The 12,952-nt window shown below is 40.4% G+C and overlaps 1 protein-coding gene across 1 annotated transcript; it reads left to right on the forward strand.

The window, feature by feature from the left end:
- The first annotated feature begins 8,117 nt into the window (after positions 1 to 8,117).
- hykk.2 (hydroxylysine kinase, tandem duplicate 2) lies at positions 8,118 to 12,952 on the forward strand. The gene is made up of 5 exons (XM_070909072.1): positions 8,118 to 8,173; positions 9,171 to 9,479; positions 10,063 to 10,205; positions 10,339 to 10,519; positions 11,351 to 12,952. Exons 2-5 carry the CDS (start codon positions 9,176 to 9,178, stop codon positions 11,791 to 11,793), a joined length of 1,071 nt encoding a protein of 356 aa, XP_070765173.1. The 5' UTR covers positions 8,118 to 8,173; positions 9,171 to 9,175; the 3' UTR covers positions 11,794 to 12,952.

Consider the following 12,952-nt stretch of genomic DNA (forward strand, 5'->3'; position numbering starts at 1 on the left):
AAGATACGTAGCCTTTAAACCGAAAAGCTCTGTAGCTCCGTTTGGTGTCTTCAAAGAACATACTGCAGTTTCATTTAAATGTGGTGTCATAGCTTCGAAAGTAAAGTAAGGGCAGAAGATGACACTGCAAAACCATCATAAAAATGTGATAAAATAGATGCTGTACATTATATAATGAACATAACCTTTTGAAAAACACATCAAGACTTTTATTAAGAAAAAAACGAATTATTCATAATGCCTCATAAATCATGTTAGGGATCTCAGAAAGGATGACTGAGCACTCCAACATCCCAACCTTGACTTTTTAGAAGACGGTACATTTATTATTTAACATGATATACAGTATAACACACACACACACACACACACATATATATTATATTACTTTATAGTAATTATTCATGTCATTACATGCTTGTATGCTGTATGAAAACTGGGTTTTAAGGGGATGTTTCGCCTGTGGAAATACACTATTATGGCATTGAAAATGCGGCATGATAAATAACATACTGGAAGCATCGTAATTAATCCCCCAAACCCCAACATCCAGCCAATCATAAAGTCACTGAGTGCATGTTCAGCCTTCCTGATTCCCACAGAATGTATTACCATCTCACAAGTGACACATCCGTTTGTGCTCTTCTTGTTTTTATTGCTACAGGGCAGTAAATAAGTTCCTTTAGAGAATAAACATGTGGTTTCTTCTGGTGTGCATCAACAGCTACAGATCCATTCAAAGGCAAGATACTAGTTCTGCATCATAGTGCAAGCAAAATATTCAACCTGTACAAAACAAACTTTTCGCTGTCTGGAAAACAAGTTATGTTGTTCCACCGGTTGCCTCTTAGACTTCTGCACATCCCCACAGACGAACACCATGATCTAAACTGATTTTCTACCTTCATGGAAGAAGGAGCCACCTGCCATGCAGCTACTTTATCCTAACGTATAACAATTACAGTGCCATCTCAGAACTCAAGCTTTGTGCCACAGTAATATTGCAAATGTTATGCCGACAGGTACTAAAGTAAAATGTCTGTGGGGAGTGAAAGACACCCTTTACGACATTTCTTTCTCCTTATTATTTTTGTCAAACATATGTAGGGCTGTTGTAGCAAATTGTCTATTGCAAGCTTGTAACTCGAAGAGAGAACTTGCAGAGATGGCAGGGAGTCATTTTTATAATCCATCTGACAATGTTTGTGTTATTTTGCCACGCACAGATTGCATGCTTTGAGCCAAATGTGGATTTTGCCTAAATCCAGCCAGCTCAATAAGCTAAGTCGCTTCCTTGTGGTGAGTTGCATGTATAGAGGATATGGAATATAATTCTGTTGGTTATTATCTGCACTGCATGGTTTCTGTCTGTTTGTACCGTCCTCTCAGCCTGGTCTCACTTTCGTGGTCTCAGTTAACCTTGACCAGGTTAAATAAAGGTGAAATAAAATAGGAATGTGCCAATACTGTGCTAACTCTATCTTCAAAAATGTTGAGTTTTAGTTTTTTACTCACTTCAACAAAATCTCACTAAAACATTTTCAACCACAATTTCATTGAAAAACATGTGAAGCTTTTAAAAACATAAAAATGTGTTTGGAACAATAAGCATCCAACTTCTTGGACGTAAAAAAGTAGAATAAAGGTATATTAGCAGGATAATTGCTTACCACAATAAAAGTGCATTTACGGGTGTAACGCTGTGTCTAATCCACAGGTGTGTGGCAGGTCTGCACGCTCATTGGTGGTTATTGCCATAACAATGACATTAAGTTATATTTTATAAATGTTAGACCAAGATCAATACTTGTTAATTGTTGTTGTATTTGTTTGACAGTTTTAACAACTTCATGGTTCTGTCCTTGTTACTGCACAGTAAATTAACCGTAAATGCTTTCCAGGAATCTTTGCAGGAGCCCATCCTGATGTTTCCATCATGTCCAAAGTCACAACTTTTCAGATTTAGGATACGATGTGAAATCAAAACCCTTAAATGCATTAAATTCATGTCCTGCCATATGCATTTTAACAGATACAATATCTTACTCTGTTTTTGATACCTCCAGCAAGTGACTGTGCATCTCACCCACATGTCTGACCACATCATTGGTCACAGACTACAGCTTCTTCTGTCTGCCCCAACCTACACTCAGCAAACTCTCAGACCCACTGGCTCCCCTGTGTGGACCAGCTCTATCATACATTAGGCACTCCCCTCATGGGACTCCCACTGTGACCAGATGAAAGCGCTAGCAAAGAAAGATAAGTATACCAAATTAAACCCACCTAGGACTGATCCATTAGGATCCCTTAATATTACACTTGGTCTTAAATGATTTTATTATTTGTTTTAATTTGGATTTTCTGTTTTTGACAGAAACTTGGTTGAAGGTTGGTGACTATAGTCAGAGCGAACAGTGAGTGTTTCAGCTTTCTCTAGGTTACTGGTCATGGTGGAGGCCTTGCTGCTGTTTTTAAAAATCTGCACAAATGCAGCTCCATTACTGTCAACAAGTGTTGATTCTGAAAATTACACTCTTCTCACATCATCACACAGTTTTAGCCTCCTTGCACTGGTAACCAATTTCTTTTAGAATCCACTTTACTGACTTACAAGGCTTTATATGGCCAGGTGCCAGAGTACATCAGTGAACTCTTAACTCCTTTCTGTCCAAAAAGGCCTCTTGGATCTGCTGGGTTTGGCCTGCAAGCGGTTCCAGAGTCCAGGTAAGGTCAAAGGGTGATTGAGCATTTGCTGTGCTGGCACCTCAGTCTTCCAGTTAGTATTCGATCTGCTGACACTGTTTCTGCTTTTAAAGAGAATGAACTGTTTCTCTGGGTGCATATTATGAACTAACCTTTGTCTTGTGTACCACGCATTAAAAAATTCCTCTTTTGTCAGAGTGGACTTGCAAAATTGCCACGACAGCTGGCTCCATCTGTGGCTGCCAGACAGGCAGTAACAAAAGCAGCTCCAGAATTGGTTGACCAGCTGACATTTTTCCTTCCTCTCTCCCGTCGACGTTGGGGAAATGCGTTCTCTTCAAATGACAGGTGGTCTAAGACGCACGACGACGCCTTCGTGGCCACTAAACCTCGGGCTCCAGCTGTACAGGCAGTCAGCGCCATGTGAGAGCTGTGATAAGAAAATGAAGATCACTGAGATGCGCCTGACATTAATGCATACACACACTCCTCGAGAGATGCACGCATCTGCCCAAGTTGAAAAACATCCCTTTTGAGCTCACAAGATGCACACGCACACATACACACACACACACACACACACACAAAGTCACAATATATTTATTCACTGTTCCAAAGGATCACAAATAAATGGATAATCCATCTTGCAATATGCTGTTGACCGTAAGCAAACAATCTCACACCAGTGTACTAAGTCTCCTTCCGTCTGTTGTATGTTCAAACTAACCATAAAATGGCCAATGTTTATGTTTAGTGCCAGCTAACAATCACTGTTTGATCTTGAAGAAGGCCTGAGGGCTGAAAAGTCATGTGAATAAAAGAGAAATGCACATGGAGTGCAACACTTTTTTCCTACTCTCAAGTCTCACTTCCAGTGATCAGTGCCTCACTACAACCCTTGGTGTGTGTTACTTTTCTATTATATATTGGTCAAAAACCAGCCATTGTGCCTGGCATGGCAAATTCAATTTTATTTGGAAAACACTGCCAGCAGTCATTGTAATCAGGATCAAATGCACAAAAAATATCATATCATGCTGTTTTATATAACAACATCTCTCTATTGTTGAAGATAAGAAGTCCAGGTCTGGGCCAGAGTTTGAGTCTGGATCTCTCCTCCAGTCTTCTGTAGGATTGAGTAGCTCTTGGAGTCACAAACAGGTTCAAAAAATTCACTGGAGACGATCAGAGTTCGATGCAATAGAGTTTTATTCTTTGACAGAGATAAAACCCGAGCCAGTCCCAGAATCTGACTGACTAAACATGTTATGCACAACTTCTTATATATTCCAACATGCCCTGCCTTCAGGTGTTTTTTTCTCCAGCTTGTGGGCATCAGCAGCCTTCACCTGCTAACGTCAGCATCGGCGGTCCAATTATTATGAATTTACGACCTGTTGCTGATGCTCGCATCAAAGGCCTTCAGTTGATGTTGGCATTGGTGGCCTATCGCTAGCGCTAGCATCCGTGGCCAACGGCTGACACTGTCATCAGTGATCCAATTATTTTGGATTTACCACCTACTGCTAATGCCTGTATCTCTTCTCTCTACTTCTCTATTTGCAGCCTCGTGTTTTCTGTCTTTCCAGGCCATGCTTCTTAAAAGTTAATAACTGTCAGGTTACATGTTTCAACAAACACAGTTTTCCTCACTCATGCAAACCTTAATATCAGATATGGATATAGTTGATATGCTGAGTGCATTTTATTATTTTTTAATACAGAGCACCTTTTTAACTTCAACACTATCCTATATAATACTATATATTACACTATTCTTAGTGTTATATATGTATATATATCTAACAAACTGTAAACTATAAAAGTTACTACAGTACGGGCATTTTCAGGTGGCAGACCAGCCTCCTGCATGTTCAAACTACAGAAAAAACAGAAGAGCATATAGTGTCATGTCTGTGAATCTGTTTTCACCTTGTGTTTTTTATCAATGTGCTGTGAAAATGTCAGTTGTGTCAATCCCAGCCAGTAACTTGACACAGATACAGTGCATCCAGAAAGTATTCACAGCGCTTCACTTTTTCCACATTTTGTTATGTTGCAGCCTTATACCAAAATGGATTAAATTCATTTTTTTCCTCAAAATTCTACACACAACACCCCATAATGACAACGTGAAAAAAGTTTTTTTGAGATTTTTGCAAATTTATTAAAAATAAAAAACCTGAGAAATCACATGTACATAAGTATTCACAGCCTTTGCTCAATACTTTGTTGATGCACCTTTGGCAGCAATTACAGCCTCACGTCTTTTTGAATATGATGCCACAAGCTTGGCACACCTATCTTTGGGCAGTTTCACCCATTCCTCTTTGCAGCACCTCTCAAGCTCCATCAGGTTGGATGGGAAGCGTCGGTGCACAGCCATTTTCAGATCTCTCCAGAGATGTTCAATCGGATTCAAGTCTGGGCTCTGGCTGGGCCACTCAAGGACATTCACAGAGTTGTCCTGAAGCCACTCCTTTGATATCTTGGCTGTGTGCTTAGGGTCGTTGTCCTGCTGAAAGATAAACCGTCGCCCCAGTCTGAGGTCAAGAGCGCTCTGGAGCAGGTTTTCATCCAGGATGTCTCTGTACTTTGCTGCATTCATCTTTCCCTCTATCCTGACTAGTCTCCCAGTTCCTGCCGCTGAAAAACATCCCCACAGCATGATGCTGCCACCACCATGCTTCACTGTAGGGATGGTATTGGCCTGGTGATGAGCGGTGCCTGGTTTCCTCCAAACGTGACGCCTGGCATTCACACCAAAGAGTTCAATCTTTGTCTCATCAGACCAGAGAATTTTGTTTCTCATGGTCTGAGAGTCCTTCAGGTGCCTTTTGGCAAACTCCAGGCGGGCTGCTATGTGCCTTTCACTAAGGAGTGGCTTCCGTCTGGCCACTCTACCATACAGGCCTGATTGGTGGATTGCTGCAGAGATGGTTGTCCTTCTGGAAGGTTCTCCTCTCTCCACAGAGGAACTCTGGAGCTCTGACAGAGTGACCATCGGGTTCTTGGTCACCTCCCTGACTAAGGCTTCTCCCCCGATTACTCAGTTTAGATGGCCGGCCAGCTCTAGGAAGAGTCCTGGTGGTTCCGAACTTCTTCCACTTACGGATGATGGAGGCCACTGTGCTCATTGGGACCTTCAAAGCAGCAGAAATTTTTCTGTAACCTTCCCCAGATTTGTGCCTCGAGACAATCCTGTCTCGGAGGTCTACAGACAATTCCTTTGACTTCATGCTTGGTTTGTGCTCTGACATGCACTGTCAACTGTGGGACCTTATATAGACAGGTGTGTGCCTTTCCAAATCATGTCCAATCAACTGAATTTACCACAGGTGGACTCCAATTAAGCTGCAGAAACATCTCAAGGATGATCAGTGGAAACAGGATGCACCTGAGCTCAATTTTGAGCTTCATGGCAAAGGCTGTGAATACTTATGTACATGTGATTTCTTAGTTTTTTATTTTTAATAAATTTGCAAAAATTTCAAAAAAACTTTTTTCACATTGTCATTATGGGGTGTTGTGTGTAGAATTTTGAGGAAAAAAAATAATTTAATCCATTTTGGAATAAGGGTGTAACATAACAAAATGTGGAAAAAGTGAAGCGCCGTGAATACTTTCCGGATGCACTGTATGTCATTTGCTGTGTTTTGGGTGAATGGATGAATAAAGTTAACCAGACGGGTGAGACCCAACAAACATGATCAACATGTCTGTTCTCCAACCTTTATGTCACATCAAATAATTGAGATGAAACAAAGTGGGGCTAAATGAAGAATGATATCCAAGACATAAGATAACATTACAACTTAATGGTCAGGCAGGCAAAAATGGCAATCAGGCTACATTACTGTATGGGAGTAAGGAGTCTAAAACTTGCACCGGGGGCCCATCATTGTCAGTGGTTGCCACTGAAACAAGTAATTTGGATAATCATATAAGGTCTAGATCCTCAAGAAGGCACAAGAGGATAGTGAGGTTTTGATAATATGAAGCATAAAAAGCACTAATAATTAAAAAATATATATATATATTATAAATAAATTAACTACAGGAATGAGATCTAAAATGCAATTTGTATGTTTTGAGAGGCGCATTTAATAAAACAAACGTTGAAATGAGACTCAAAGCTGTGAAATGGGAAAGGCATTTTCTGTTTTATGTCCAAACATGGTTAAACGACTTATTTTCTCTGCAACTTAGGGTAAGTCAGACATAGACACCTTTAATTAAAAATTGGGATTGTGTGAAGGACAACATGGATCGACAGGCTCAGGGGAATTTAAGAGAAGTTTGGATTGGAATTAATAAATTTGTGTTCAGATAGAAAATGTTGGCTGCTATACTATATGTTAGAATTCAAACATAGCTTACTGCCAAAGTAACATATTTTCCAGTAAGACTTTTATGTTGAAATTTATAAAAGGAAGTTACTTTTTATTTTGATTCTTCCTCAACAAAAATTGTACCATAAACGACTTTAATAAAGAAATTTGTGAGGAAAAAACACATTTATATTAGTTTTGTTCTTACCAAGAGCCTTTAATTCGCTTCTTTTTCTGCATCCAGGTGTTTTACCCACAGACATATATATACGTAGACGCCTCATTGGCCTTTGGATCGTACGTCAACGTCGCCGCCATATTGGACAGGGCAAGACTGGTCTGTAGTGACGGGAAGTTCGGCTCTTTTCCGAGAGCCGGCTCTTTTGACTCGGCTCCCATAGAACAGCCGGCTCTTTCAACTCCCGAACGGCTCTTTATTTAGGATCTTTTGTAACCTATATTTTACCTTAACTTTGCAAAAAAATCATGGTTTATGTGTTGAAAACCCTTTTGCTTTCAGTGTTTTTATGAGAGACCTTATAATTGCCTAATTCTGTGTCAATTCTGTGACAAAACCACTCTTACATTTGTTTATTTCAATTAAACTTTTTTATTGCACAAATTAACAATAAACTTCAAACAAATCCACAGAACAGAACCAAAACCAGAACCAAACTCCAGCAAACAGCATTAGTCCTCAGGGCAGGTTGGCATTCAGGAAGATCAGATGCCTCAGCTTGGATGGGCTGATACGATTTCGCCTCTCCGTGAGTATCTGCCCTGTTGTTCCCAATATCTTTAAACTGCAGCCAGATGCTGCTTCGCTTTCTAGTGTCACTCATAGTTAAACTACACGACAATGCAAGACGCACACACGCTCCTCACGTGAATGCCGCATGCTGGTCGCCATGCTGGCCAATCATAACAAAGCTCTGTCGTAACCAGAGCTGGGACTGAGCACTGAAAGTGAAACCTAAGCAGCGAATGGAAAAAAACTGTGAGTTTCTGATTTCTGATTCACTACAAAGAGCCGGCTCTCAGAGCCGATGCTTGTGCGCATGACACATCACTACTGGTCTGCAAACAAGTAAAAAGGAGAGCTGCGGTTTTTCTGGATAAAAAGCACTCAGCCTGAGGTAGGTCTACTGACATGTGAATCCTGTTGTTTGTTATTATTTGCTGTTATGGCTGTTACTTCATGTAGCTAATGTTAGCTAGCGTAACGTTATCAAGGTAGCAGAACAACACATTATACAGGAAACTAGCTCTTTATTCAGACTCAGTAAGTCACAGTTTATATTTTTAACACGTGCACTCTCCCTTGATTCATCAAAGACACCGTCCTCTGCCATGTGTTTGTAAATTAGTAAGGTAACGTTATGTCCCGGTGCTGTTTATGGCGACCTTTTATCTTGTTCAATCTCGCGTCTAATATCTCCCACTAATACTGACAGAGAATTGAGTGGAAAGGATGAATTTGACTCAAACATGTACACTTTGCAAGAAAACTCTTTAAATGACTTAAATAATTGTCAGTGCATGTGGAAAACATCCCCAGTGGTGCGGTAACGTTAGTTATGTTTGAAAGTAACTCAAACTTCATAAGAATTTGACTTCAACCAAGTTTCATTTTTCGGATTCAGTAATTGATCATTTAACGTTAGTATATGGGATATCAGAAAATAAGGACAAATGCCGGGAGTCCAAGATATCCTCTTTATTTTTGCTATTTTGTCAAAAACATCATCAAAACAAACAAAGAAGCAAACAAAGAAAGCTGGACCTTTCAAATGTGTTTTATTTGATAAATGACTTAGAAGTACAATTTGTTGTTAATTAATAAAGTGTTGATGAAACAGACCTGACGGGAACAATTAGAAAATCAGTCTTCATGGCTATCACACAACAACAACAACAACAACAACAATAGTCATAACGTAGAAAATAATCAAATAATCGCAAAAATATTTAATTTGATTCCTATAGAGGCATGCAGGTTGATGTAATACACTTTTTGGTAGTTTTAGACTAAAATGTATATTTGATGTTATTATAAATTCACTATGATACTTTTGTTTTGTAAATGTCTGCAAGCAAAATCCTTTTTTCCGATAGCATGTTGTTTTCATTCAGCAATAATGTCAGTGAAGCATGCCAAGCCCAACTTCAGCCAGTCTCAAGTGGTTGAGCTGGTGAAGAGGCTCTTCAGCCTAACCCCATTCGAAATCCGCTCGCTGCCAAGCTACGATGACCAGAACTTCTATGTGGCGGCCGTCGAGGGTGGCGAGTACGTCCTGAAGATAATGAACTCAGAGGACAGTAAGAACTCCACCCTGATTGAGGTGCAGACGTATGTCATGTCTTTCTTGCACCAGAATGGACTTCCTGCCCAAACAGCCCTGCCCACCACCTCAGGACAGCTCATGAGCCTGGAAGAAATAGGTATAAGACCAGTCACACAGTTAAGACATAATCACACTGAGAAATAATATGATTATAAGATGTAGATGTCATACACTCATAAAATAACATGCAGTTTGCATTGCAAAAAACGTTACCTTAGAAATATGGCTTGTTCCACATTTTCAAACACTGCTTAGCTGAAGCAGCTGGAGGCTTGGGCGGAGGAGGGCCGCAGGTGAATATTGTGACACTTCTCTAACCTTTTGGCCTTTTTGTATGATTTATTTCCTACATGCTTAAATTAGTTTTTGTAATGACGTTTTAATACCACTTTAAAGATAATTTTGACTGTCCTCAGGCTGGGCCTTATTTCTTTGTTTTTACCATCACAGTGATTAATTGCAAGCTTTTACTCTCTCGTGCACTCAAATAACATTTGTAGCTTCAATCTTATGCAATATAGCAGCCTGTGGCAGGTTAATGTTCTCCATAATATTGATGCTCACATGCTCTTGTAATAAGCCCTTGAGCAAGGCCACAGCATACACGTCATTTTATTCTTTATGAGGGCTAAGAGCAAGGTAAGTGGCTGTGACACTAAGCCTGTCCTTACCTTTGGCAGATTGTGGCTATGGCTGTCAGAAGTACCTTGTGCGGCTGTTGACTTATTTGCCTGGAAACACTATTTCCAAGGTCCCTGTAACACCACAGTTACTGTATGAAATCGGCAAGACAGCAGCCAGAATGGACACAATCCTACAAGAGGTATAATCTGGAACTGCTAAGCTTTGCTAAGAAGAGCCGTTAACATCATGTTTACTTATCTTCCTTTTACTCATGTCTTGTACTTTTGCCTCTGCTTTCTGCTTCTCTATATAATTATTGTTTTTTTTCCCAGGCAGAGCACTCTCATCTCAGCGCGCTGCAGAGAGAGAAGTTCATATGGAGTCTGTCAAATGTTCCCCTTCTGGAAGCATACATCACTTTATTAGATGGAGATCCTCTTCAGGAGGTTGTGAAGTCTGTCATTCATCAGTACAAGGCCACTGTGGTCCCCAAGCGCTCCAATTTCCGCAAGTGTGAGTATGAGATTTACTCGTGAGATTCTTTCCTAGATAGTCTTTTTTGACTCTGCTCTGTATCACGTTCATACATATTTAAACAACTGGACAAGGGAGCAAGTCTGTACAAACACTCTTCTGTTCACCTCCCTTGACACAGCTGGGGCGTCCAGGGTGATCCGATCACAAGTGGACAGCTCAAAGTACGTCTATGCACACCTGGCATCAACATGCGTCTCGAGTGACCACTTGTGATCGGATCTCACTTCCCCGTTCTGTATGCAAATAAACACGTACATCATTTCAGTTTGCAAAGACCAAATCCGTCGTTGTTTTTAACCTGAATTTGATGAATTTACTGTTTATCAGACCACAAATGAGACTAGAATTCAGATGAGAAAAAAAAATAGATGCCGCCGGAGGGAGTGTTTCTGGGGGCCTTGCCTCACTGATTACTGAACACAACTGTAACTTTATTCACTGGTTTTGGTGAAACTTGATCGTGTTTTATGGAGAAAATATTTTCTTGTTTTCCCTCTGATGTCCCCTGGCTGCTCTGCCTCAACTCTCGTTTCCTGATGGACAGATAGCTTTACTTGTTGCTAAAGTGACCACTAACTGTAGCTGCCATTAACTAATTAGCTCAGTAATGCAGCTATTAGCTGTAAAGCTTAAATAAAGCTTTATTGAACCTCCTCCTCCCAGCGGTCCAAAGCTCCTGTGCTAGCGGTGTAAACACCAACACTCTACCGGTGCAGTGGCATCTTGTATACTGTCAGCAGAGACTGGATATGTCACTGAAAACATGAGTGACAATATAATGTATATAATCTTTCTTTGTTTTCTCAGGCATTAACCACGGCGACTTCAATGACCTCAATGTGCTTGTGCAACCTGATGAGAGTGGCGGCCACAGAATTTCTGGCATTATTGACTTTGGGGACGTAAACAGTGGCTACTACATCCATGAGCTAGCCATCGCTATCATGTACATGATGATTGAGCACCCTAAACCCATAGAGGTGGGTGGACCTGTCCTCGCAGGCTGGGAAAGTGTCTTTCCCCTCAACGAGGCAGAGAGAGGTTGTCTCTATGTGCTGGTCCTGTCCCGCTTCTGCCAGTCGTTGGTTTTAGCGCGACACTCCGTGACCCTGCATCCCGAAAATGCAGAGTATCTAATGATTTCAAGCAAGAAGGGCGTCCATATTCTCTGCCAACTCTGGGAGCTCGGAAAGGAGCAGGTGGAGAAGGTGTGGTTTCAGGGTGCTGCTCAGTTCAGTGACAGAAAGTGAAAAATGGTAAGCCATTCACAAATTCCAGCACACAATAGGGTGATTCCTACTGAGCCTTTTGTCTAAATTATAAGTGTAAGATCACAAGTAACAATAGATAGTGTTTTCATAATAAAAATAATACACATTTTACTCTTGAGATTCAGACATATTGTAGTAGGTATACCGCAGTGTAATACTCTGTGGTGACAATGGATCATGTATTGTAAAAGCAAAAATAGTCATCAAAATAAATAATAGAGAAAGAAAGCACGTAGGGAAGAGTGCTGCATAGTGAGTAACTCATCATGAAGAATCAGTCATCTGGTGACCATAACTCACCAGTTATTACATTTAGGAAACTGAATCCAGTTTAATAAGTGTCTAACGTCATCAGGTGGACTTGTGTATGGTGGTCCTCCTCTGTATGGGAACAGGCCACTTGGTTGGACATTGGATCAATTTTATTGCATGGTTTACAAAGCCAAAGAATGTTTCTATTCTTGCATTACACTTGTCAATGTCTGTGTCCGAAATCACCCCCTATTGAAGAGGGCACCATATTAACCATTTTATTTGAGTGTTTGGATTCTGAGTGTGTCATTTTATGCTTTATACTGTACAGTACCCACAAGGAAAGTGAAACAATGGCATTTACATTACTTTCTGCTCACAATCCAGCAATGCGCTCACTACAGCTCCCAGTAATTATGCAAAAATAAAAACAGGGTTTGATTCTCCCTAACTGGACCAATTAACACAATTTTGTGTTTGTTTGTGGTTGGGAAGGTTCACATCGCATTGTGCCTTTTTAAGTAAAGATGCTGAGCTCTGGAAGGTTTGGGTCCTCATGGGATACATGGGTGATGTGTATCAAATTGCCTTTTCTACTGTATGTTTGTGATGGTAACATGAGGAAGAGTTATAGTACAATGCAATAAGCTACAGTGTGTCCTCTGTAACAGATCTTATGACAAGCAAATTGTATCTGGTTTGCCAAGCATAAAGACATTTAATGCTCAGGTCACATGCCAACTAGATTGCAATAATGTCTTTCTGTATGGACTTTGGTGTAGTATGACTGTTGGTGTTTCCATTTTATACTTTTTTACGGTTTCAATTATCTCAATAAACAAATGGACATCTCTTTTAAGAGTATGTTATATTTTTTCAATATGTA

This window comes from Enoplosus armatus, chromosome 7, assembly GCF_043641665.1.
Source record: "Enoplosus armatus isolate fEnoArm2 chromosome 7, fEnoArm2.hap1, whole genome shotgun sequence".
NCBI classification, from domain to species: Eukaryota; Metazoa; Chordata; class Actinopteri; order Centrarchiformes; family Enoplosidae; genus Enoplosus; species Enoplosus armatus.